Genomic DNA, 22404 nt, shown 5'->3' on the forward strand with positions numbered 1-22404 from the left:
TTTTAACACATCTGTTAACATAAACATAATAGGCAGTAGGGCAGACCAAAATGAGAGCTATTTAGTTCATATTACCAACGAGGTGGTGGTATGCTGTATTACTTAGAATGCCTGCTGTAAGTTATTGCAGATTTTCAGTGTGTAGTTGTACTTTAATACAGAAGTTGTGTCTTGGGCTGAAGGCAGACTGGGAAAAAAAAAGTTAATTCCTCAACTTATATCTCAGTGTTCAAGATATGAAGGAAAAATGTTTTCATGATACAAATAGTTCAATAAAAAAGCATGGAAGAAAGATAGTCAGCTTCCTCTGTGGACCTCTGGATATGTATTTCTAAATTATATACCTATTTTTAAAAAAGTAATTCTCCAGAAGTATCAGCAGAGGTGTGATTAAAGTCTGAAAATATCAGTTGGAAATAAGAGCTATCAGGTACCTTGGCAAGCAAGTTAGTTTTTTTTAATAGATCTGAAATCAAAACCCTGGAAGGCTCAAAAATACATCAGTTACATTTGTTTCTGACTGAAGTTGTTCATTTGACAATTTGTGGGCATCATTACTTTTCACGATGCAGCTGAGTGCAATGTTACTAGTGCTACGGGTTGGTATCTATGCTTTTATTTCCATCATTTTTATTAATGATAAATTAATTTTAAATTAATTTTAAATTAAAATTTTAAATTAAATTAAATTAAATAATTTAAAATTAATGATAAATTAATTTTAAAAAGTCAGCAAAATATTTTCATTCCTAAGCTGAATTAGTGCATAAAGACCCAGCACCTCTAGAAAAACAGTCTGGATTTACCTTGCAGCTTCATGCAGTTAGTGAAAAGGAGTAGCTCACTTGACCTGCTAGGACACGTTGCTCACCAGCAGAAACCCACGCAGCATTTATAAAGCCCCACTTTTCTGTCTCACCCTCCAACCTGTGTCTGTGCCCAAGGATGTGTGACTTTTGCTTTTCAGGAAAATTTGCAAAAAAATTATATTGATTATTTTTGCAGTGATTCCTAATAGTTAACATCAATGCAACTCACAAGTCAGTAAGTGAACATTTACTGCTCCAGTGTCCACTGGAGATGACATGTGGAAGGGTGCAGCTCCCCAAAGTGTAAAATTAAACTTTAAATTTCACTAGTAGCCTTTGGTCCTATCGCCTGGGGAAGGTCAAAAATAAATAAATAAATAAATAAATAAAAGAACCATCTGAGCAAGAAACACCCTATATGACAGGACTATGTGGTAACAATACTCTAACCTGTACCAGTAGGAACAAGTAAAATCCCCCACATAGTAAAGTAGGAGAGCAGTGTATGCATATCTGAGTAAATCAATTTTCAGCCTGAAGTTCAAAATGTATCACATTTCCCTGTGTGTCTACGTTAGGCTTGAAATATAGCACAGATTTGCCAGGGGACTGCTGCTGTGCTCAGCAGTACTTGGCTTTACAATCATAAATCTGAACAAGGTATTTGACAGTTTCCAGCTTATTCCCAAATGTCCAGTTTAATCATAACCCCATTTAGAGATTCATCCAGGAGAATTACCTTTTTTTTAAAGAATGCTCCACACTTTCTGTCTACCACTGAATAGCTTAAGCTGCAATCTTTTGGGGTCACCTTTATATTAAATTTCTCACCTAGCTTTGGTCACATTAAAGTGCATATCCTTTGATTTCTCTCATCACTAATTATCAGATGGAATTTTGTATTTGCAGCTATATAAGCAGGTGAAGACTTGGAAATGAAGCAATAAAATTGGCCCTGATTTCATCATGAATCCCAGATTGTTTTAAACAGTATAGTTAGAAAGGATAAGACCCTAGTGAATTTTTCATTAGTTGATATTCTGTGTAGTTTTCTTAATGTGCCATGTATTTGGTAGTCTTGACCTTTGAAGGGCAACAGGGGTCAAAAGGAGCACAGAGCATGAAGGCTTAATTAGGATTAAAATGTAATTAGTAAGACTTATTCAGCACACAGGACAACATTAAAGTGCAGTAGCCTTTCCAAGTGAGAGTAACTTGTCTGCCATGCAGCATTCGTTCTGAGCCTGTTTGCATCAGTGGCATTGCCTGCTGGTCCAGGGCTGGGGTGATGCTTACATTCATGCACTGTCTGCCCAATTGTTCAGAAGTTTTCAATTGTTTCATATATCTTAAATCATCCATGACTACATTTCTGCAGGACCAATCACTCATGTGAAAGACAAAGTCTAACCATTTCCTTAGCACTCAATGAAATTGTTAAATGAGTGAAATTGTTAAATGAATTTAAAGCATGGACTTTGGACTCTCTCAGGCCAGAACCACTGGTTCAACAGTTTGGGATTGCAGGAGATTGCACAGAAGCCTCTGGTCTCAGCTGCCACACGTTAGCCTGATTCATTAGCTGAAATATTCTCTATTTCTCACTGTAAAACTCAGACTTTTCCCTTTAGCCACATAGAATTGTGGAATATCCTGAGTTGGAAGGGACCCACAAGGATCATCGAGTCCAACTCCTGGCTCCACACAGAAACACCCAAAAATCAGACCCCGTGACTGAGAGCGCTGTCCAAATGCTCCTTGAACTCCAGCAGCTTGGTGCCATGCCCACTGCCCTGGGGAGCCTGTCCCAGTGCCTGACCACCCTCTGGGTGCAGACCCTTTCCCTAACCCCCAGCCTGACCCTCCCCTGTCCCAGCTCCATGCCGTTCCCTCGGGTCCTGTCGCTGTCCCCAGAGAGCAGAGCTCAGCGCCTGCCCCTCCACTCCCCTCGTGAGGGAGCTGCAGGCCACCATGAGGCCTCCTCTCAGCCTGCTCTGCTCTGGGCTGAGCAAACCAAGGGACCTCAGCCACTCCTCTTATATCTTCCCCTCTAGACCCTCCATCATCGTTGTAGCCCTCCTTTGGACACTCTCTGATAGTTCTATGTACTCTTTATACTGTGGTGCCTAGAACTGCACACAGTACTCAAGGTAAGGCCATGCCAGCACAGAGTAAAGCGGGATAATCTCTTCCCTTGACTGACTAGTAATGCTGTGCTTGATGCACCCCAGGGTACAGTTGGCCCTTTTGGCTGCCAGGGCACACTGCTGGCTCACATTCAACTTGCCATTGACCAAAGCCCCCAGATCTCTTTCCACGGGGCTGTTCTCTAGTCTCTCATCCCTCAGTCTGTACAAACATCCAGGGCTCCCCCCTCCCAGGTGCACAATCTGGCACTTGCTCCTGTTAAACTTCATACTGTTGGTCATTGCCCAGCTCTCTAATTTGTCAAGATCTCTCTGCAAGACCTCTCTACCCCCAACAGTCAACAGCTCCTCCCAATTTAGTATCATCTGTAGACTTAGTGCAACTCTAGTCCTACATCCAAGTCATTTATGAAAACAACAAAGAGAACTGGCCCTAAAATGGTGCCGTGGAGAACCCAAATAATGACTGGCTGCCAGTCTGGTGTAACCCTATTTACTATAACACATTGAGCAAGACCCATTAGCCAATTGTTCATGCATCATACTATGTATTTATCTATCTGTATGCTTGACATTTTGTCCAGAAGGATACTGTGAGTAACCATACCGAAAGCTTCTCCAGGGATGTTATCAACTCTTCGTGGGATGAATATGCATTGTCATTTGCATAGGGCAGTATGATGGAAGGTGACTGTCAGTGATGAGAGATTAATGAGTGAGATAAACATGGGAACAAAGGGAACCATGGAGTCCCATAAAAAGAGAAAAGGCTTTAGGGGATCAATGCCAAGGTGTGAGGTGTGCAAGTGGAACTGCTCATGCGTTGTTCCTTGAATGTCCTCTTCAAACATAAACTTCCATGGCTGTGGGGTACATAGGCTGTCTGTGTGGGTGTTCAGCACTTGCAGGCTATTTCCAGTCCTTCTTCCTCCACAGCACATCTGAGTCTAACACAAAGCTGAAGCCAAAGGTGCTGTGGTGAGCACCAACACACAGACTGTCCTTCTGGGCAGGCTCTCCTCGGAGCTATGTGTATGTGAAAACTGTTAATGCAAAATGTTAAATTACCTTGAAAAACTTTGTTTCGTGGCACTTTCTTTATGCTTTAGTATCAATAGGTTATTTTTGGCTATTGAACAATTTTGGAAAATGGGAATAACTTGATAGGGAAAGCTCCTATTCTTCAGCTTTGTTCAGGAAAACTCTTGAACACTCCTCTGCAAGCAGGGTGAATTTGACACTGTCATGTACTGGATAAATACAGTGTGTTTGTAAGGAGGGATGCTATTGTAAAATTCTTTTTTCTTCAACTTTTATGATATATCACAGAGATCCTCTGTCATTACTAGAGCACATTAATAAGTGTTCCCCCATTTAATAAATAAATAAATAAATAAATCTAAACCCCCTATTATTTTATATCGATAAAAAAGTGATTGGGTTTTCTTTTGGTTAAAAAATACCTTATGGGATCAGATACATCTTCATATTTCAAACATTTGTCATTTCAGCTCAATTTTTTAAAGAACAAGCTAACAGTTATGCAAACAAAGAGCTAGCCAAAGGTCAAAATTTTTTTTTTGCTTTCTCTGGAGAAAAAGCTTGGGCTTAGAATCCCTCTTCCACAAAAGCACCTCTACCATCATGATAAAGAACTTTTAGGAAGGTTTGGTTCCCAAATCTAACAGATTCTATGTTGGGTCAATCATTAATCTTTACCTTTAGTCACCCTTAATACTGCCTTACTAGGCAAATATGTGACTTGCATTATTTTCCTTTGATCCCATCATAAAACACCTTTCCCTAGCTGATTTTAGTTGAGTTATGGTCTTTTCATATGTGCACTTTGGTTTAAAACAAAAGAGAATTTTAAATGAAATGCAAAATGTGCCAAGCAATATGGTACTAAATCAAAAAATAATCTGCATGAACCCCTAAGAATGAAACCTCTCATCACCTCACTGTTATCATTTCTGTGCACTATTTTCTGACACAGAGAACAAAATAATTTTTTGACAAAAAATATTTTTATTCTTATTCATTGGGATCTTGTGATGGAATTACTATTTTTATATAAGCATCATTTATTTTTCCTACAATGGATTGCAGTGAAATTAAGAGACAGCTAATGTAAAACAGTATGTAAAATCTAGCTTAGAAATCATGTAATGCAAAGTAAAGTTATTAATGCAGTTTTCTGAAATGTCTTTCTGTTAGTTTAGTGGTGGCCATGCCAGAATTCCTGGCATGGAGAAAAGGATGTAGAGAAAGCCTGGGACAACTACATGTTTGCTAGGACTTGCTGCTCTTTTTATGCCTCAGGTTTAAAATGGCGAGACCAGAGCACACTTGAAAAAGTTGCAACCTGTATTCAATGTGACAAATGAAACATAGAACTATAGAATCATTCAGGTTGGATCTTACAAGAAACTCAGGAAAATCCTTCATCCAGGAAAATTCTGCCTGCAATCAATAAAATAATAAAAGCCTTTCTCTGAAGTTATGTCAGGCACTGAGTACTACTGAGCTGGCAGAGAAGGCACTGTTTTCTGAGTATTATTTGCTGATAACATGAAATACTTGAAGATGAAGACTGGATGAGCAAAGGTGGTCTTCGGAGACAGGACGACAAACAGTCCTGACACTAGAATTTCTGTAGGTGTTTTTTCTGGATGAATCATGTGCTTAGTCCCCGCTATAGCCAGAAAAAAAAAATAAATAAAAATAATAATAATAATAATAATAATAATAATAATAATAATAATAATAATAATAATAATAATAATAAATCTTGAACATGAAGCAAAATACGCATCTTACTCATAGAGTAAGAAGATGGGACCTTACTCAAACAGTAAGAATGACCCCTTTCTCCTGCTGCTCCTGGGGTAGCTTCTTTCACATTATTCAGTCACTTCTCTGGCATTTGTTGCTATTGCTCCTTCCATTGTTCCAGCTTATTTTGTCTAAACATCCATCAGATGACCATGTTTATTGATGATTTACCTTACAATAGTTAATAGGAATAAAACCTATAGTGTTTAGTAGGGATAAAACAGACTTCTTATAATCACTACAATAACTGTAGCTTATCAATCTCTCTTTATATTTTTCTGATGGAACCCTAGTGCAAAGATATGCCTACCTATTGTTTTCCATATGCTTAAAATATTGTAGAAGAAAGGTTGTTATTTGTATTCGGGACTTTTTGGTGAGGATGGAACCCCAACAATTCAGAGTGCAGATTTTTCAGTGGTATCCTTGTTCTCCCTGTTTTCTGTTTATTTATTTATTTCCCCAAAGGAAATAAAGTGTTAAGCTTTCTGCAGTCACATGCATAAATATTTCATTGACAACCTCATCATTTAATCACTGAAATAAGCAACAAAGCTAATAATTTCTTCAGTCTTGCTCAACATACTTTTCACTCTTGCAACTTGATTTTCTGGTTGAGCGGTCGCCACTGTCTTCACTTCAAAACTCTTGAGCTTTATATATCTATCAGATCATCAGCAGCACTTAAATGAAGACAAATCGTCTAGCCTGTGTTGACCTTTATGTTTGTAGTATATTTTTGTTAAGAGGAAAGGTGCATGTGTAATGCACATATCAAGAACTATGTGGCACAGTGTATTTACAGCTTATTTTTATTGCTTGCTGATTTCACAGTCCTTTGCAAGTGTAATGGAGAAAACAATTTAAAATATGCTTTTGATTAGCATATGAGTAAGGGTCATTGATTTGGATGCAGATCTTTGACATAAAAAAAAGGTTTTCGTGTTAGGTTCCAAAGGTTCCAAAAGGTTTTTCGTGTTATGCCCTGCCTCACCTCAGGCAGCAGGTTAGTGAGTCATTAACCCAGCAGCCCCTATTACTCTTTCTGAACCTCTGAGGTCACTAGGGTCAACACCAGAGCTGTTTTACTCTGTGAATCCAAGTGCTAAGGATGTCAGTGGTGTGCGTCGAAGAGAAAGCGCAGAGAGCATTTTAACAATTTTAGTAAAAAAAATACAACTTTTTCAGGTTTAAATTTCTTCCTTCATTTTTGTATTTGGCAGTTTGACTTTGTTATCAGTGTGAGTCCTAGGGAATTGAATTATAAAATGTAATTGATTTTGTACGTAAAAGAAATACTCCTTTTCTCTTTTTTTTTTTTTCTCTGATACATATTCAAACTACACAAATTTTATAATTACTATTATTATTTTTAAACAGAATCACTGAATGTGCCCTTTGGATTAGTCCTTACTGCCAAGCTTTATGCTTCATGAAACGCATTTGCTACCCTATTAACCTTAGCAAACAGAAGACCACAGAGGACAAAAATTACCTTACCTCTTTTATAGATATAAATACAGCAGCTGGTTCAGTTGACCCCCAAGTATGTCTGTGGAGGAAATAGGAGCCTCTCCAGGTGTTCACCTGGAGTAGCATCTGGAGGGCTCTGCAGGGCATCTGCAAGGCAAGGTGATTCCTTCTCCTCCTCTCTAGAAACACCTCTACGCTGCTTGGCTCAGCAGTACGAACAACAATGAATGCACTTGGCCCCATGTTACAGTCTAAAGGCAATTGTAATTTATATTGTTATCATGTTTTAATTAATTTCTGATGGCAGCTGTTATATTGACAGTACTGCTGTTACATTGTCTTTATCTCCTGCTTGGATTCAGACCACTCAATAGGAATGTGCCTTAGCTTTGGCTGGGAGGAACCACTGCTGACCATTTTCTCTTAATTTCTCTCTCTTTCTCTTTTTTTTTTTTTTTTTTTTTTTTTTAGTTAGTTTTATAATTAGCAAAGGCTATCCAATGAGTAATAAATGCTGTGATAGCCCTCAGCTGAGCTGGACAGAGATGAGCAAGTCCCTTCAGAATTGCTATGAAAATTCACTCATGTGTCTCTAGAGAAATACAAAAGTGAAAAATAAGTTTCTTCTGAGGATAGCAAGGAAGAGTATTTGATCTTTTAAATCTCTCACTGTCTTGTAGCTGAACACAAAAATAGTCATGGCAGAAACTGTGGAGCTAAATGTTTTGGGCATGCTGAGCCACTTCCTTCATTTTAATCACTTGCATGGATGATTTCCTTCAGCACCCAGATTTATTCTACTCTGATGCCTTCCAGAAAGCACCAGATTTATGTGTTTAGTACATTCATAAGGTCATGTTAACTGTGGTATGAACAGGTGAGGAGAATTCCCAAAGCACAGAGTGGCTGGAGGGAGGTAGCTGCTACTGTCTGCAGGACAGATAGATTATCTTGTGTTAAGAAAATGTGGGGCACTCCTGGGCTAGTTTGTAGTTTTAAAAGGATTCCATTGCTGGGAAGCTGGATAATAAGATAAATAAATAAATAGATAGATAAATAAATAAATAAATGTTAGGACTGCATAAGCTGAGTTTAAATAGTGCATAAAACAGCTTTTAAGCTAGGTAAATTAAAACACTAAGGCCTGTAAGAAATCAAGATTGTGAAATGAAGCTTGATTGTTGCTACATTTGGATCCAGTCCCCTCTAAGCAGCAAGAACACAGAGTGCACCCAGGTTGTTTTGTCCTGATTCGTTTCCTATGCATTGGGGAAGAGCTGGAGAATTTGATATAATTAAATGCAAAAATTGCTGTAATTTGACATATTGAATTTCTTCTGCTTGCTTCATTTCTCATCTTCCACCTGATAAAACAATATTAAGATTTTTTATTTACCTCACAGATTGTCATTTTCTATTGCCTGGCATGAAACCCACTAGTTTTCACTTTCCTGGCAGAGAAGCCCTTTGTGTAGATATATAGGTTATAAATTGCACCTAATGTGCAAGAGTAAGACAGGTAAGTAACATCATCCAGCACATTTCACATAGCATGAGTGGAGATGTTAGGTGGTGGTTATTGATTTTGCTGAGTTATACAAGAGGGGCTGCCTAGGTCAAAACCAGGGCTTAAAGTTAATGCGGTATTTGAAAGACATTTTAATAGCCTTTTGGTGAAATGATTTGTGCTGTTTTGACCAGTCCAAGGTTGCAATGAAATACTGTTTTTATTACTTCAGTACCAGGGTTTCTCTTCCACTGTTATGAATTAAACTGTGAGCGCTACAGATTTACTGTACAGAGAAAAACAGCAAAGATAAAGTGAGCCGAGTCCCTGGGTTCTGATCCAGGGCAGGGGGCAGAGACACCTCCGTGTGGTCGAATGCAAGCCATTACCGAATTGGTTGCTGAAAATAATAAATACCGGATTACAGACTGACTTTCATCTTAATCCGGCTCATATCTTTGTATTAGGATAACACTGTTGTATGATTAAAATTGTCCATTTCTGAATTAACTCAAACAACAAAGCATCTGTAGTTCCTGGGGGAGGGATGGGGGAATATAAGGCCCCAGCTCAGCAAAATGCTCCTGTATTTTTTTCTCCAGGGGGGAAGGGAGGGGGTTTTCCATGACAGCAAAAGCAGATAAAAATAGAGAAAACCCATCAGGCACTGAAAAAAATAATAAAAAGCCTTTCACCCAACCAATTATTACCTACCTACATATAAAGTTAATGACAGGCAATCTGTTTTATAGGGTTTCAGAAAAGAGAGACACCTTAATTCAGGACCAGGCTTGAAAAAGAAATATTTTCCAGATTTTCTTGGTGATGGGGAAATTCATTAAAGCAGGCAAGGAAACTACTTTCAAGTCTTCATATTTGAGCAACCATCTTTTTACACAGCAGTTCTGGGACCGATGTGTTCTTTCTGTATGCCTCCCTGGTACATGCTAGCTGTTGGGATCTGAATAAAACACCATATACCTTCCAGCTGTGCTTTCATACCCTTATGGTGTTAAAGGTCTTGATTACTGACCTTTACAGCTGTCCCAGCCTGCTAATCAGAGCTAAGCAATAGGTCTCTGTCTACTTATTGATACAAGTTAGTGTACCAATTAATAACTACTTTAAGTTTAAAGTGCTATAATTTAAATTTTACCCAGCTTCATTGAAAGGTCATCCTCTCAGAGGACCTCTGCCTGATCTGACATTAAGCATTTAATGGCAGTAACATTGAAGCATAACATACGGGCGTACAAGTAGAAAATGCTTACTTAGCATAGGGCTTACTACTTACTCAGACATTCAAGAACTACTGAAAGAGTCTTTCTGGGGAGTTAATGATATTATTATTTCTGTAGCTGTAATTAATGTCTATTACATCCAATCATTAACAAGTTTACTCACTTTGCCTTCAGCAAGGTACTCTATACACTATTGGTGCACTTATGAATGTGGTTAAATTTAGAAGCATCAGTTAATTATTTATTTGGCAACAGACACATTATCCAAGAACATACCTGCTGGCTGTATCTCAGAAAGATATACATGTACTATAAATAGCTGAGCATCTTTACATCTGAATCAACTAGAAACTGGCATAAGGGAAAAACAGCTTTCTGCCTGGCTTATTTTTCTCTCCTTAATGTTCTCAGTGCAAAAAGAAATATGATCTCTGATCTGTCCTGTTCATTAGAAGAGAACAAGATTTGTGTGAGCACAGGAAGCACATCATATCACTGAATATAAATAGACTGAAAGGAAGTTGGGCCGGATAGGTGGTTTTCTCAGACTTTTCTTACTTAGTAGCTGGATTACTTCTTAGCAAGTAAGTTTGCTGTTATTGAGAACCTTTGCAGGACATGGGTGAGAAGAAAAGATGGGAGGTCTGCTACACCAACCGGGGATATCATCTGGGTGGGGTCCACTTGCTCAGGGCCCCATCCAATGGGGCTTTGACCTCTGATTACTTTTAGGACTTCTGAAGTCCATTTGAGTAATTTTTATCACATGTATTTACTAACTTTTCTACTCTTACATAGTTTTATGATGGAGGTTTCTATTGCATTTGTCAACCTTTAATTTGGATGTAACTACCAGCAGTTCCAAAGTAGAACAGCCTAAAGCTGTCAGTGGAACAAAAGTTAGCTGTTCTCCAGAAACTGCTGGAAATGAATAGTTAAGACTTTGCATCTCAAAATTCATAATTCACACTAAAGTTAGAGTTGCTCTGGTTTTCACCAAAGGCAAATACCATTAACGTTGTTTCCTAGTGTCAGGTATTTATTCCAAGTTGTTCGTCAGAACACGTACAGGGGCACGGACAGTCAAAATCTTCTTGTAAGGGAGAAACAAATAGTCAGCAATAAAGTATTTAATTATTTCCATGAAAAAGTACTATAAAATTACAACATAGAACACAATTCTTGCAGTTTTTAATTTTAAGATTTTTTTACACTTTAAAGATTTATTTGTATTCCAACTTTGATATATAAACAAAGACACTTTAAAAAATGGCTAAAGATCTAAAATTTGACAGAATAAAAAATCACACTTGAAATCAAGTTCAAAATTGTGGCTTCAAGGAAAAATAAAAATATTCCTGTGTCCTCTTGATGAAATTTTCAGAGGGAGTATTACATGAATAGTGAGTTGCATGTTTTCATATCAGAGCTTCTAGTATTCCCAGCCCAAAATATTCCATCTTTTAACATGGTTAAAATCATTTGGCTCTTTACTAGAAGGCAACATAAACATATACTTTTTTTTTTTTTTTAAGTAGCATCCATGGAGCATTCATTATACCAGACTGTATGGTTCATTAATTTGGAAAAAAAATATTAGCATGGCAGCCAAATTTGACCACTAGTAATTTATACTATTCTGTCTGGCTTAATTCAAGTGATATCAGCAAATCATAATCCTTAGCAAACACTAATCATTATTCATCACATTAACAAAATGAACAAAAGTAATCTTCCAGTATTAGATAAACAGGATTCTTCTGAGCTCCCTTTCAGGCCAATGTTAGGACACAATCAAACCCTTCTACAAATTTTCATGTGAGCTTTTCTTGCACAGTTACACATTAGGCTTATTCTCCTTAGAGCCAGCATTAGATATCTCATCTGCTTATCCACTGAAGCACTTGCAGGAGCTATCAGGAGGTTGTCAAGAGGCGGAGGGCGTCACAGTCTATAAGGAGAAAAATATTGCTTCCCTTGCAGATGGCACCCAGTTTTATCTCAGCAAAACACCAGCTTCTAATCAGTGTTGTTAACAAATCTTAGAGACCAACAACCACATGACTCGGATTTCTGCAGATCTGGCACAGTTGGAGGCAAAGCTGTAGTGAGTCTTGCATTAATTTTGCCTCCATTGTCAGCCTAGATACAAATACATCAGTACCTGGTTACAAATACCTGTTATGAAGTGCCTTCACAACATTTCTCCTTAAATACTATTAGTACTTCCACATACACAATGTTTTAAAACATGAGGTGCATAAAATATTCACTAAGAATGGCATCGAAAGAAACCAAAACAAGCTTAATGAGTCTTCTAGAGGGGGGAAAAAAAAAAGAAAAAAAAAAGACATGACCATCTCATTAGGACATAAGTGCACCTTGCTATGTTACAAATCCTTCAGAACAAGTAGCAAAACAATTAAGAAGCATGGTTTTCCTTCCCTTTTCTATTCTTTGCTCTTTGGTTTAGGTAGAATTAGTAAAGCAGCAGGAAGGAGTTACTCAGCATTCACAGACTGCCAGTCAAAATCATCCTGTATGAGAGTTTTTGTCTGGATTCAACTTTGAGCAAATTTTATTTTATTCAGCTTTGCCTTGGGGCAAAATCCAAGCATGTGAAGTGTGGACCAAATAAATTAGTGTTTCAGAATATTCAATATATGAAGATAGCTGGGTTTTATAACAGAAGCTGTTTTACTATTCATAGTTTTCCATAGCAGACAAAAAATTATTGTCTGAGCTTCAAATATATCATTTGAAAAAATATCCATGAAGGTTGTCTCTTCTTGAGCATTTTTTCAAAATTTTTAGAAATCTGTGAACTTCAGCTAGCAGCCTATGAAAAAGAATAAAAACATTTCAAAGGAAGAATTTATCTTATTTCCTGCAACCCAAGGAACTGCTTGCATATACATACTGAATAATTTGCAAATACACATGCCTTAATTTTGAAAGCATATTGGTAACTTTTAGAAAGTTGTACTAACTGACAGTAACTATATCAGGGCATCAGATTTGCTGTGATGTATTTGGTTTAAGAAAAGAACAGCATTTTGTTCTAATGCAGTAATTTACTAATATAGAGTTCTTAATGGCAAACATTCTATATGTTTTCTTACCTGTTTTCATGGCTAATTCAAAACCTGGGCTTTCTTGGCTTGAAACAACCATATTCTAGGCTCATTCAAAAGGTTTTATGTCATCTTGTACATTTTTTTCTTTGGAAGATGGGCAGGTATGAAGATTTACAGTGTAACATCCTAACCACATGGCTCTGCTTAGAGCTGGCACAACATTTATTACCATCTCTAGAAGCAGTGTGAAGGACGCCTCTCCTGGGGGAATTTGCCTTCAGCTTCTGCTCTGTTACTACTTGAATTCTGATCATCTATTTCCTCACAAAATCAGAGGATGGCTTTGTTAGTCAAGGCAGAGGCAAACATCCAAACTGCAGATTTCCACAAAATATTTTAAATAATTCTAGTTTCAGATTACCAATATAATAGTAATATGGTGTAATAGGAATAGCATTAAGTAATAACAATATTGAAAAAAAATATTGAGAATACTGACACATTGAAAATTATATTGAAAGACACTGGCTTTCAATAACATCTCAATAAATCTAGTTCTGGAGAACAGTTTTATGTTCACCTTTCTCCCTGTTCTTGGGAAGAAACTATTAATATAATCTAGGAAGAATATTGGTTTTTCAAAAGAAGCAAACACCAGATCCTTGTACTTCTTGTATATTTAAAAATATATATATATTTTTTTTAATGTTCTAATGGCAAAGAATAATGCCTAAATCATGCTGGCATTTTTTCAGATGGGTGATTGTTTTTTTTTTTATTATTATTATTTTATTGTCCATTAAAGTTTTGCAGAATTAGATACTTAAATGATAAATATTTTGCTACCTTTTGATTTTGAGTGAAGAATATACATTTTTTTAAAAAAAGGACTTTAAACACTGATAAGAACGCATTTGTCATCACAGTCAGTAACTGCTGCTTACTTCGACCTTGATGACATTTGCAAACCAATTTTAGTCTTAATAAAACAGGTCCCAATAAAATAATAATAGAAACCAGCACTTGTCTCCCCTCTTTTCTTTCTGTCTCCACTGCTCTCTTTCCAATAACACAAGAGAAACACCGCATCTGCCTTGTGAAGCCCTTTTTCACTGGTTCTTTTTCTTACAAGAAATGATTTATCTTTGTTGCATAGTCTGATGGAGATTTAAGAGATGACATCCTTCATATATTGTACTGACTGGAAATGCTTGGGTTTTTATTGTCTTTATGGTATAGTCAGCAAATGTGGCCTTCTCCACCTTTTTGGCAGGACATTGTGACTTGGCTTTGTTTAGGAGTACCATACCAAGAGTTGATGGAAACAATAACTGAAATGGCACATTATTAACAGGTTATTTTTCCTGTTTATGCTCCTTTAGTTTTTGTATGACAGAAAAGTCAGTATGTTGCTGCTTTGCCTCACAGCCTCTTGTCAGCCAAAGTGGTTAAACCAGCTGAAGTTCATTGGTTTTGAACCAAATTCCCCTGTAATAAAATAAATGAGTGTGATTAAAGTTTGGAACTCCTAAAAGCCACAAGTAGGAGCTGACAGCAGATGCCACTCAGCGAAGTAGACCATCTCAGCAGATGGGCAAATATGAAATACAAAGGCTTTTTCTGACATCATTTGGTTTTAATATGAGAGAAATAAAGTACCTTGTCAGTAAATTATACCCAGAGAGTTGCTTTGTAGTCATTTTGGGTACATGTTTGGTAATTCAAAGTCCTGCTGCTTTTGCAATATTAATTATTCTGTGCCTCGTTACAGCAGAGTACGTATCAAAGCAGCTGAACTTACCCCCACACAGCTGTAAAGAGTGGATACGGAAGGATCTGCTTCTATATTTACAGTTTAAGACAAGAAAAAGATACAAGAAATTAACTTTGTGGGTCATTTCCAGGATGTTAGTTAGTGCATCAGTCAAAATTACAGAGATAGGATTTCATCCCATCTTTTGGGCGTTTTCCCCTCTGTTTGTGGTGTATTCTGCAGAGCAGAAAAAACAGTTGTGTGGCTGCTGTCGAGCTGAGAGCTGTGAATGGGAGCTGCCTCGGGGGAGCGGGGGCTGCAGGCAGTGTACATCATGACATATGTTCCTATTCAAATGTGTAGGCTGGTCCCTTGTACAAGCGGTCAACGCCTTTTTAATCAGGCCATTGATTTCATTACAACAATAAGTAGCCCAAGCTGCAAAATTTTATGTTCAGCAATTTCCACATTTGTATATATAAATAGAAATGTGTGTATGTTTCTATTTCATATAATTTATATTTAATTTTTTATAAAATATATTATCTATACATTATATTTTTAATGTGTATTTATATACCCATATAAGCATGATTTTCATTGCAACTGAACATATCTGAAGCACACAGAAACATAACACGCTACTCATACCACACATAATACATACCCCTACTGTAAGGGAAGCTGTGGTACTCACTCAGCAGTATCCTGATGCAATCAGAGATGCTGTTTAATTGAGAAGCTTTTTTTAAATATGGAGGTAGCTGCTATCTGCTGATCTTTGAGTCTCACATTTCAGCCTGTCTATCAAGTAGAAATGTTGATCTTTGGAACGTGCATTTGGATTTATCTGTTTCATTGGGTGTTAAATTTTCTGAGAGGGATGAATTACTTGATGTTTGAGAACAAAAATAGTATTTTTAGTGTATTTAATTATCACTCAGTTTGTTTATCACATTTGGGAGGTCAAATTTTTCAATCCCAGTTTTTATTATTTTGACTGTCCCCTTTATTAATTGTTAAGCTTATGCTTTGTGACAACACCCAGAGGCACCCTTTTACAAATCAAAAGTAAATATATTACCCTACCTTGCAGGGGTGCCATAAGGCTTAATTAGTTCATTTTTGTAAAGTGTTCTGAGATTCCCAGATCAACATCCAATGTTTATTATTAATTATAGGCTCTAGTGAGTATATGGGATGATATCTTCATTTAATTCTCTTTGGGCATCCTTAAAGTAACTAATTTTGTAATGTCTTTGTTCTTTTAAATTCCTAGAGCATATTCAGTTCAAGTAATCCTGTATATATTTTCCTATCATTTACAGTATTTTTATTTCTGTTTATTTTTTTTCCTATGTAATAATATTAAAACACTCTTTTACTGTTTTCCCTATAAATACTGCTCTGTGGATTATACTCTAATAACAAGGTTTTGTTTAAACATTATATGGTGTCTTTTTTCCCTGCAGTAGGGGGTGTTAAGCAATTTATTTGTCTTCCCTTGGGAAATTTGCAGAGATTACATGGCACTGCTGTGATTTATCATTTCTACTTTATTTCTGACTCATAAAGCATGCATTATTTCGTGTTTACCTGCAGCAACAGATCCCAGGAAATTTCATCATCAATCAAAGCACTTTAAAATTACAGAGAAGCGATGATGTGACAAAGGCACAGTCAGCAATGGTTGTTATTGGAGGATCATTTATTGCTTCAATGTGTCGTAACGCTTCTAATTTCATTGCTTTTCACAGGATCAGGTTCGTGCCGCTTTAGCTACTCAGATCCCAGCATCACAGTGTCCTACAGTAAGAATAGTTCTGCGGATTGGACTCAGCTGGAAAAAATTAGGTTTGTTACAGCTTTTTAATCATTTTCATGCTTTCTGGCTGAGCAGGTGTTGTTTAAGCCTTGGTCTTTTAAAACTTTTTGATTGCTAGCTTTCTAGTTCTCACTTGTTTAGGCACATTAAAAGCTGAGGGCTGAAATTATGGCCACTAATGCTAATTGCAGAACTGCCATCGCTTTTGGCATAGAATCACAGAATCATAGAATGGTTTGGATTGTAAGGATCACTTACAACTGGGTGATCATTGAAGATCACCCAGTTCCAACACCCATGCTAGGGTCAGGGATGTCACCCAAAAAAACAGGTTGCCCAAAGCCCTATCCAACATGGCCTTGAATGCATCCAGGGATGGAGCATCCACAGCTTCTCTGGGCAACCTGTTCTAGTGCCTCACCACCCTCACAGTAAAGAATTTCAGTGTGTTTTGTATCAAGTATGGAAAGAATGTTAAATTGCCAAAACATTGTTAAATCAAAAGTTAGTGAACACAGTGACATCTTCAAGAGTGAAATGGAAGTCGATTAAAGTAAAATAAAATAAAATAAAATAAAATAAAATAAAATAAAATAAAATAAAATAAAATAAAATAAAATAAAATAAAATAAAATAAAATAAAGCACTTTATCATAGTCACAGAGACTTTTCTCAACTGGTGCTCTCCACCAAACACCAGGAAATAAGGCCTGTTTGTGCTCTCCTCATGATTGCTTCGTTCCAAACCAAAACCTTCACTGCTTTTGCATTTTTGCACTGCTTTTAATCTCAGAAAGAACAGTAATTTATAGTGTTGCAGGTTTCTGCTTTAGCAGGATAAAATGTTCCATAAAAATAGTTTATGGTTTTATGTGAACATTTGGCTTCCAATACACTTATAATAACCAGATCGTGGTGAAATATGCCTTGTTTTTTAGCAAACTGGTTTACACAAAAGCACAAAGGATTATGAATGAGAAGAATGTTTAAAATATTTTCTTGTGAAATATATACCTTTACATAGAGAATCAATAATGCAGATCACTCTACTTTCTTAGAAACATGTAATATTTTATTAATTAGTATTGAGAAAGGTATTTTGTGCAGTTGCATTTATATATAGTTATAAAAGTAAAACGGGAAAAGAAAAAACTTTATTTATATTTAGCATCCTCATTGTGTCTCAGTCTGCCTTCCTGTGCCACACAGGTGATCTGCCTGAGTCCATTTTCAGACAATTGAGACAATTTGCAGGGTAAAGAACTATTTAATTTCTGACAAGCAAGCAAAGGTCTGGCTGCAAGGCAGTGGGTTTCAGTAGTTTATGCTCCTGCTCCTTCTGGGTGTGATTATGACTTCTTTGAAAAAGATACACGTTATGAACAATTTCAGTGAAACAAATGACAATAATTCTTATCTCACAAAAATATAAACTGAGACACGTACATCTTCACTGCAGCCAGTGGAGTTACCTCAAAGTAACCACAGACCATCTTTCCCCACATTGATACAAAATTATACACCTAGTTCATAAGATCAGTCCAGCTACCCTCATAGCTCTGCAACCAGGAAATTTAAGAGTTGTGATGGCACAAGCGTAAACCTTTGAAACCCAAAATATGTGAAGTTAATGAACATACAGTTTGATCTGTGTTGTTTTAATCATGACTGCAGGAACAGGCAGGAGAAAATAGGTCAATAGAGCAATGTCATGCAAAGCAGAGAGGAGGATGAATTATGAAAGGATGCTAATTTCTCCTGTGGTCTTGTATGAGTTACAGTATTTATGTGACTGTGCTTCAGTGGCTTTCTCTGCACTGCATGCAGCTCCAGGGAATGGGAGAACAGGGATGTGACGGGAGGGCAGGAAAGGCACCATGGTGGTATGCTGGTGTGTTGGTGCATGTCATGTTAGTGCAATTTCAGAGGGAGGGGAAGGATGTCTCTTGGACAAGGCAGGTGCTGGATGTGAACCATCCCCAGGGCTCAGGGAGAACTGAGGATAATGTTTCAGAGTGGCATTGCAGTGGAGGGCAAAAAACATAATGTTTTGTAAGTGCAAGGTAATTTGTTCTGGGTGTGAATATGGACCACACACGGTTTCTTTTCAGCATTTCATGCACTCTATTGATTTTTTTTTGACAAAGAGTAGTCCCTCAGTTTTGTCCTATGTGAACAAGTTCTTGGTGCCTTTTTTCCCTAAAAGTTCTGGATTAATTCTGAATTAAGGCACACAAATTAATAATCCACGGAGGCATCACCACCAGGGTAGAGGCAAGGTTGTGGATTTGACATGATGCAAACCCCAGCTTTGTACCTCCTCACAACCTGATGTAGCTGATTCCCTTGCTGGATGCAAAATAAAGTTAAAATAACAATTCTCAGCATCCTTTCCTTGCACACACAGAGCTTAGTCCTTTCACTGGCAGTGGCAAAGTAAAGACACCCACACAGTGCTCAGGATGACCTTCAGTCTTCACAGCTCTGAGGACAACTTTGGGAAGCAGAGCTCCAGGCCCTGGTCACTGCCAACAATCCAGGTCTGTCTCTCCTCCCCACATTTCCCACTCATGGAGGCAAGAGCAAGAGAGATGCCAACTGTGTTGTTTCTTGTGTATTGTTTTGGAAGCAGCATGCCAAAAGAAAGAAAACTTGTCCCTCCCCACCCACAGCCTGCCAGCAGGGGTGTGGGATCAGAAGGACAGGTTGGTCAGAGAAAATTCCCAGCTTTTCCTTCCAGTCAGTCTGTTCCATCCCACTTGGTGAGAGACTGTAACACCAGAAGCTGGGAGTTTCTTTTGGTGATAGCTTATGAAAAAATTATGTCTGGGGGAGATTTGCTTTCATAAAATGCTTCCTTCAAATTTCCTTTGGCCATACTTGCAAAATACCTGACAATGGCCAGTCACCTAGGAGCTGTGACCAGTATCAAGTATGAATGCTGCTGTGCTGTGTGCTCCTGCTCTCCAGGCTCTGCATTGATCTGTTCTTCACCATCCTAGCTTGAAAGTTCTTTGCAGCAGGGCTGCCTTTGTTTGGGCACTGCCAAGCACAGTGAGACTCTGCCTTGGGGCAGATATTTTTCTAATAGCCATAGAAGATCTAACAACATACAAGAGATGTCAGCATAACTGTGTCACACCTGGCAAATGAGTTAAATGAGGGAAAACTGTTCTTTGTCATGGCTTAAACTTGGTCTAATTCAATATCATTGTTTTTCAGTGCGCCTTCCAATGTCAGCACAATCATCCACATCTTGTACCTTCCTGAAGATGCTAAAGGGGAAAACATCCATTTTCAGTGGAAACAGGATTATGTTCATGCTGGTGAAGTGTATGAAGCCTGTTGGGCATTGGACAACATACTGATCATAAATGCTGCTCACAGAAAAGTTGTACTAGAAGATAATCTTGATCCTGTGGATACTGGCAACTGGCTTTTCTTTCCTGGGGCAACCGTGAAGGTTAGTTTGGTATTTTAATATTTTTAATGATATAATGATATTATTATTATTGTATGTAGAAGAAGACTGTAACATATAACCAAACTGCACATATAAGAATGTTTAGGCCATGCCATCTGTTTGCAGAACTAAGTTCTTTGTTGCTCTGTTTCTGCCTCTTCTGTGTCCCACTGGGGCTTTTTAAAACAATGCAACCTTTCTGCCACTACCAAAATAAGATGACAGTTTGCAACTACTGTCATGTCAAAGATCATACAACAGAAAATGGAAAACAGCTTCCTTTTAGCAAAATGGTTCGATGTTTTTGGAACAATTTCAAGTCTCTCAGTTAGATATTGTGAATCACAGAAGGGTTTGGATTGGAGGAGACTTTAAAAATCACCTAGTTCCAACCCCCTGCCATGGGCAGGGACACCTTCCACCAGACGAGGTTGCCCAAAGCCCCATCCAGCCTGGCCTTGAACACCTCCAGGGATGGGGCATCCACAGCTTCTCTGGGCAGCCTGTGCCAGGGCTTCACCACCCTCAGAGTAAAGAATTTCTTCCAAATATCTAATCTAAATCTGCCCTCTTTTAATTTTAAGCCATTCCCACTTCTCCTATCACTAAACCCCTAACAAAGAGTCCCTCCTCAGCTTTCCTGTAGGCCCCCTTTAGGTACTGGAAGGCCACTGAGAAGCCTCCTTGGACGTTTCTCTTCTCCAGGCTGAACAACCCCAACTCATTCAGACTCTCTTCAGAGGAGAGGTGCTCCAGCCCTCTGATCATCCTCATGGCCTTCCTCTAGACTCATTCTAGTTCATCCATGTCCTTCTTCTGGGACCCTCTGAAGGCCCCAGAGCTGAACACAGGCTCCAGGTGGGGTCTCATGAGGGCAGAGTAGAGCGGGACAATCACTTCCCCCACCCTGCTGCCCACGTTTCTGTTGATGCAGCCCAGGACATGGTTGGCTTTCTGAGCTGCAAGCACACATTGCTGGTTCATGTTGAGCTTCTCATCCACCAGCACCCCCAGGGCCTTCTCCCAAGGGCTACTCTCAATCCATTCTCCACCCAGCCTGGGTTTGTGCTTGGGATTGCCCTGGCCCAGCTGCAGGACCTTGCACTTGGCCTTGTTGAACGTCATGAGGTATCACAGGCCCACCTCTCAGGCCTGCCCAGGTCCCTCTGGATGGCATCCCTTCCCTCCTGCATGTTGGATGCACCACACAGCTTGGTGTCATCGGCAGACTTGGTGGGGGTGCACTCGATCTCACTGCCCATGTCACCAACAAAGATGTTAAACAGATGTTCAGAGAGTTTAAATTCTACCAGTTTGATTAACTTGGTGTTTTTTTGGTACTGCTGCTTGCTTCATCTTAAGCCACCATTAAAAGCTATGCTTTCCCCCATTTTCTGACTGTGAATATCACCTTTCTTGATCAGGTAGTGGCTGCTCCTTAAAAGTTTCTCTCTCTGTAAGAGCCTGCTATGATGCATGAGGTCTAGAAGGATCATACTTCCTTAGGAAAAAAAAAACCACTATGGGGACCTTTCTCTTTGGAAAAAGTTCCTTCAAATGCAGAGTTGTTTTAAATGTCAAAATCAATTGCATTCTTTTTTTTTTTTTTTTTTTTGTGTGTGTGTGTGTTTCCAGACAGACAGAACTTGAGCCGCAGATCACTTTCTGTTTTCTTTCTATTTTTCATTCAGAAAGAAAGGGTGGTTTTGTTGTCGCCATTCATTTATGAAGCTGATAATGGTTCTGACAATGCCACAGGAAACAGGTGTGACATTCTGAGGGCACTAAGTCATTGGTCATGGCCACAGCTTTTTTTCACAGATCCTGATATGAATGGCCTCAAGTTAATCTTTTCAGAACTAAATACTATCACTAATCTACTCATAGTACCTGTATACTGACTTTTTTACTTCAGTAAGACCATTTAAACTACAATGATGTTTTTATATGAAATTTTAGAACCAAATAATGTCCTGCATATTTAATAACAATTTTCTATGATCTTTTGACATCAGTCTTATCTCTGAATTTCAAAATCCATTCTACCCATGAGAAGGTATGAAAGCAAAGCAAGGATTAATGTGCCATAGGTGCAATTGTGTCTTCCCAGCAGACCAAGCCCAAGACCATTTGCTCCTTCTGAAACATGCACAAACATCATCTAAATGTTAGCAAGTAAACCTCTTTTTATTTGTTTTATTTTGATTTTTTTATTATATATATATATTTTTTTTTTATTTAAACTGAGCCAATTCAGTGTCAATACACAAGTGT

General features: G+C 38.1%; 1 protein-coding gene across 1 annotated transcript in view; it reads left to right on the forward strand.

The window, feature by feature from the left end:
- The window catches only part of RELN (reelin), a 287703-nt gene that overhangs the window by 140239 nt on the left and 125060 nt on the right, over nucleotides 1-22404 (forward strand). Inside the window, exons 9-10 of the mRNA XM_082777470.1 lie at nucleotides 16600-16696; nucleotides 19890-20130. Of these exons, the coding sequence (XP_082633596.1) occupies nucleotides 16600-16696; nucleotides 19890-20130 (338 nt within the window). The remainder of the gene's footprint in view (nucleotides 1-16599; nucleotides 16697-19889; nucleotides 20131-22404) is intronic.

The sequence above is a fragment of the Aythya marila genome, assembly GCF_965140915.1.
Source record: "Aythya marila genome assembly, chromosome: 1".
Lineage (NCBI taxonomy): Eukaryota > Metazoa > Chordata > Aves > Anseriformes > Anatidae > Aythya > Aythya marila.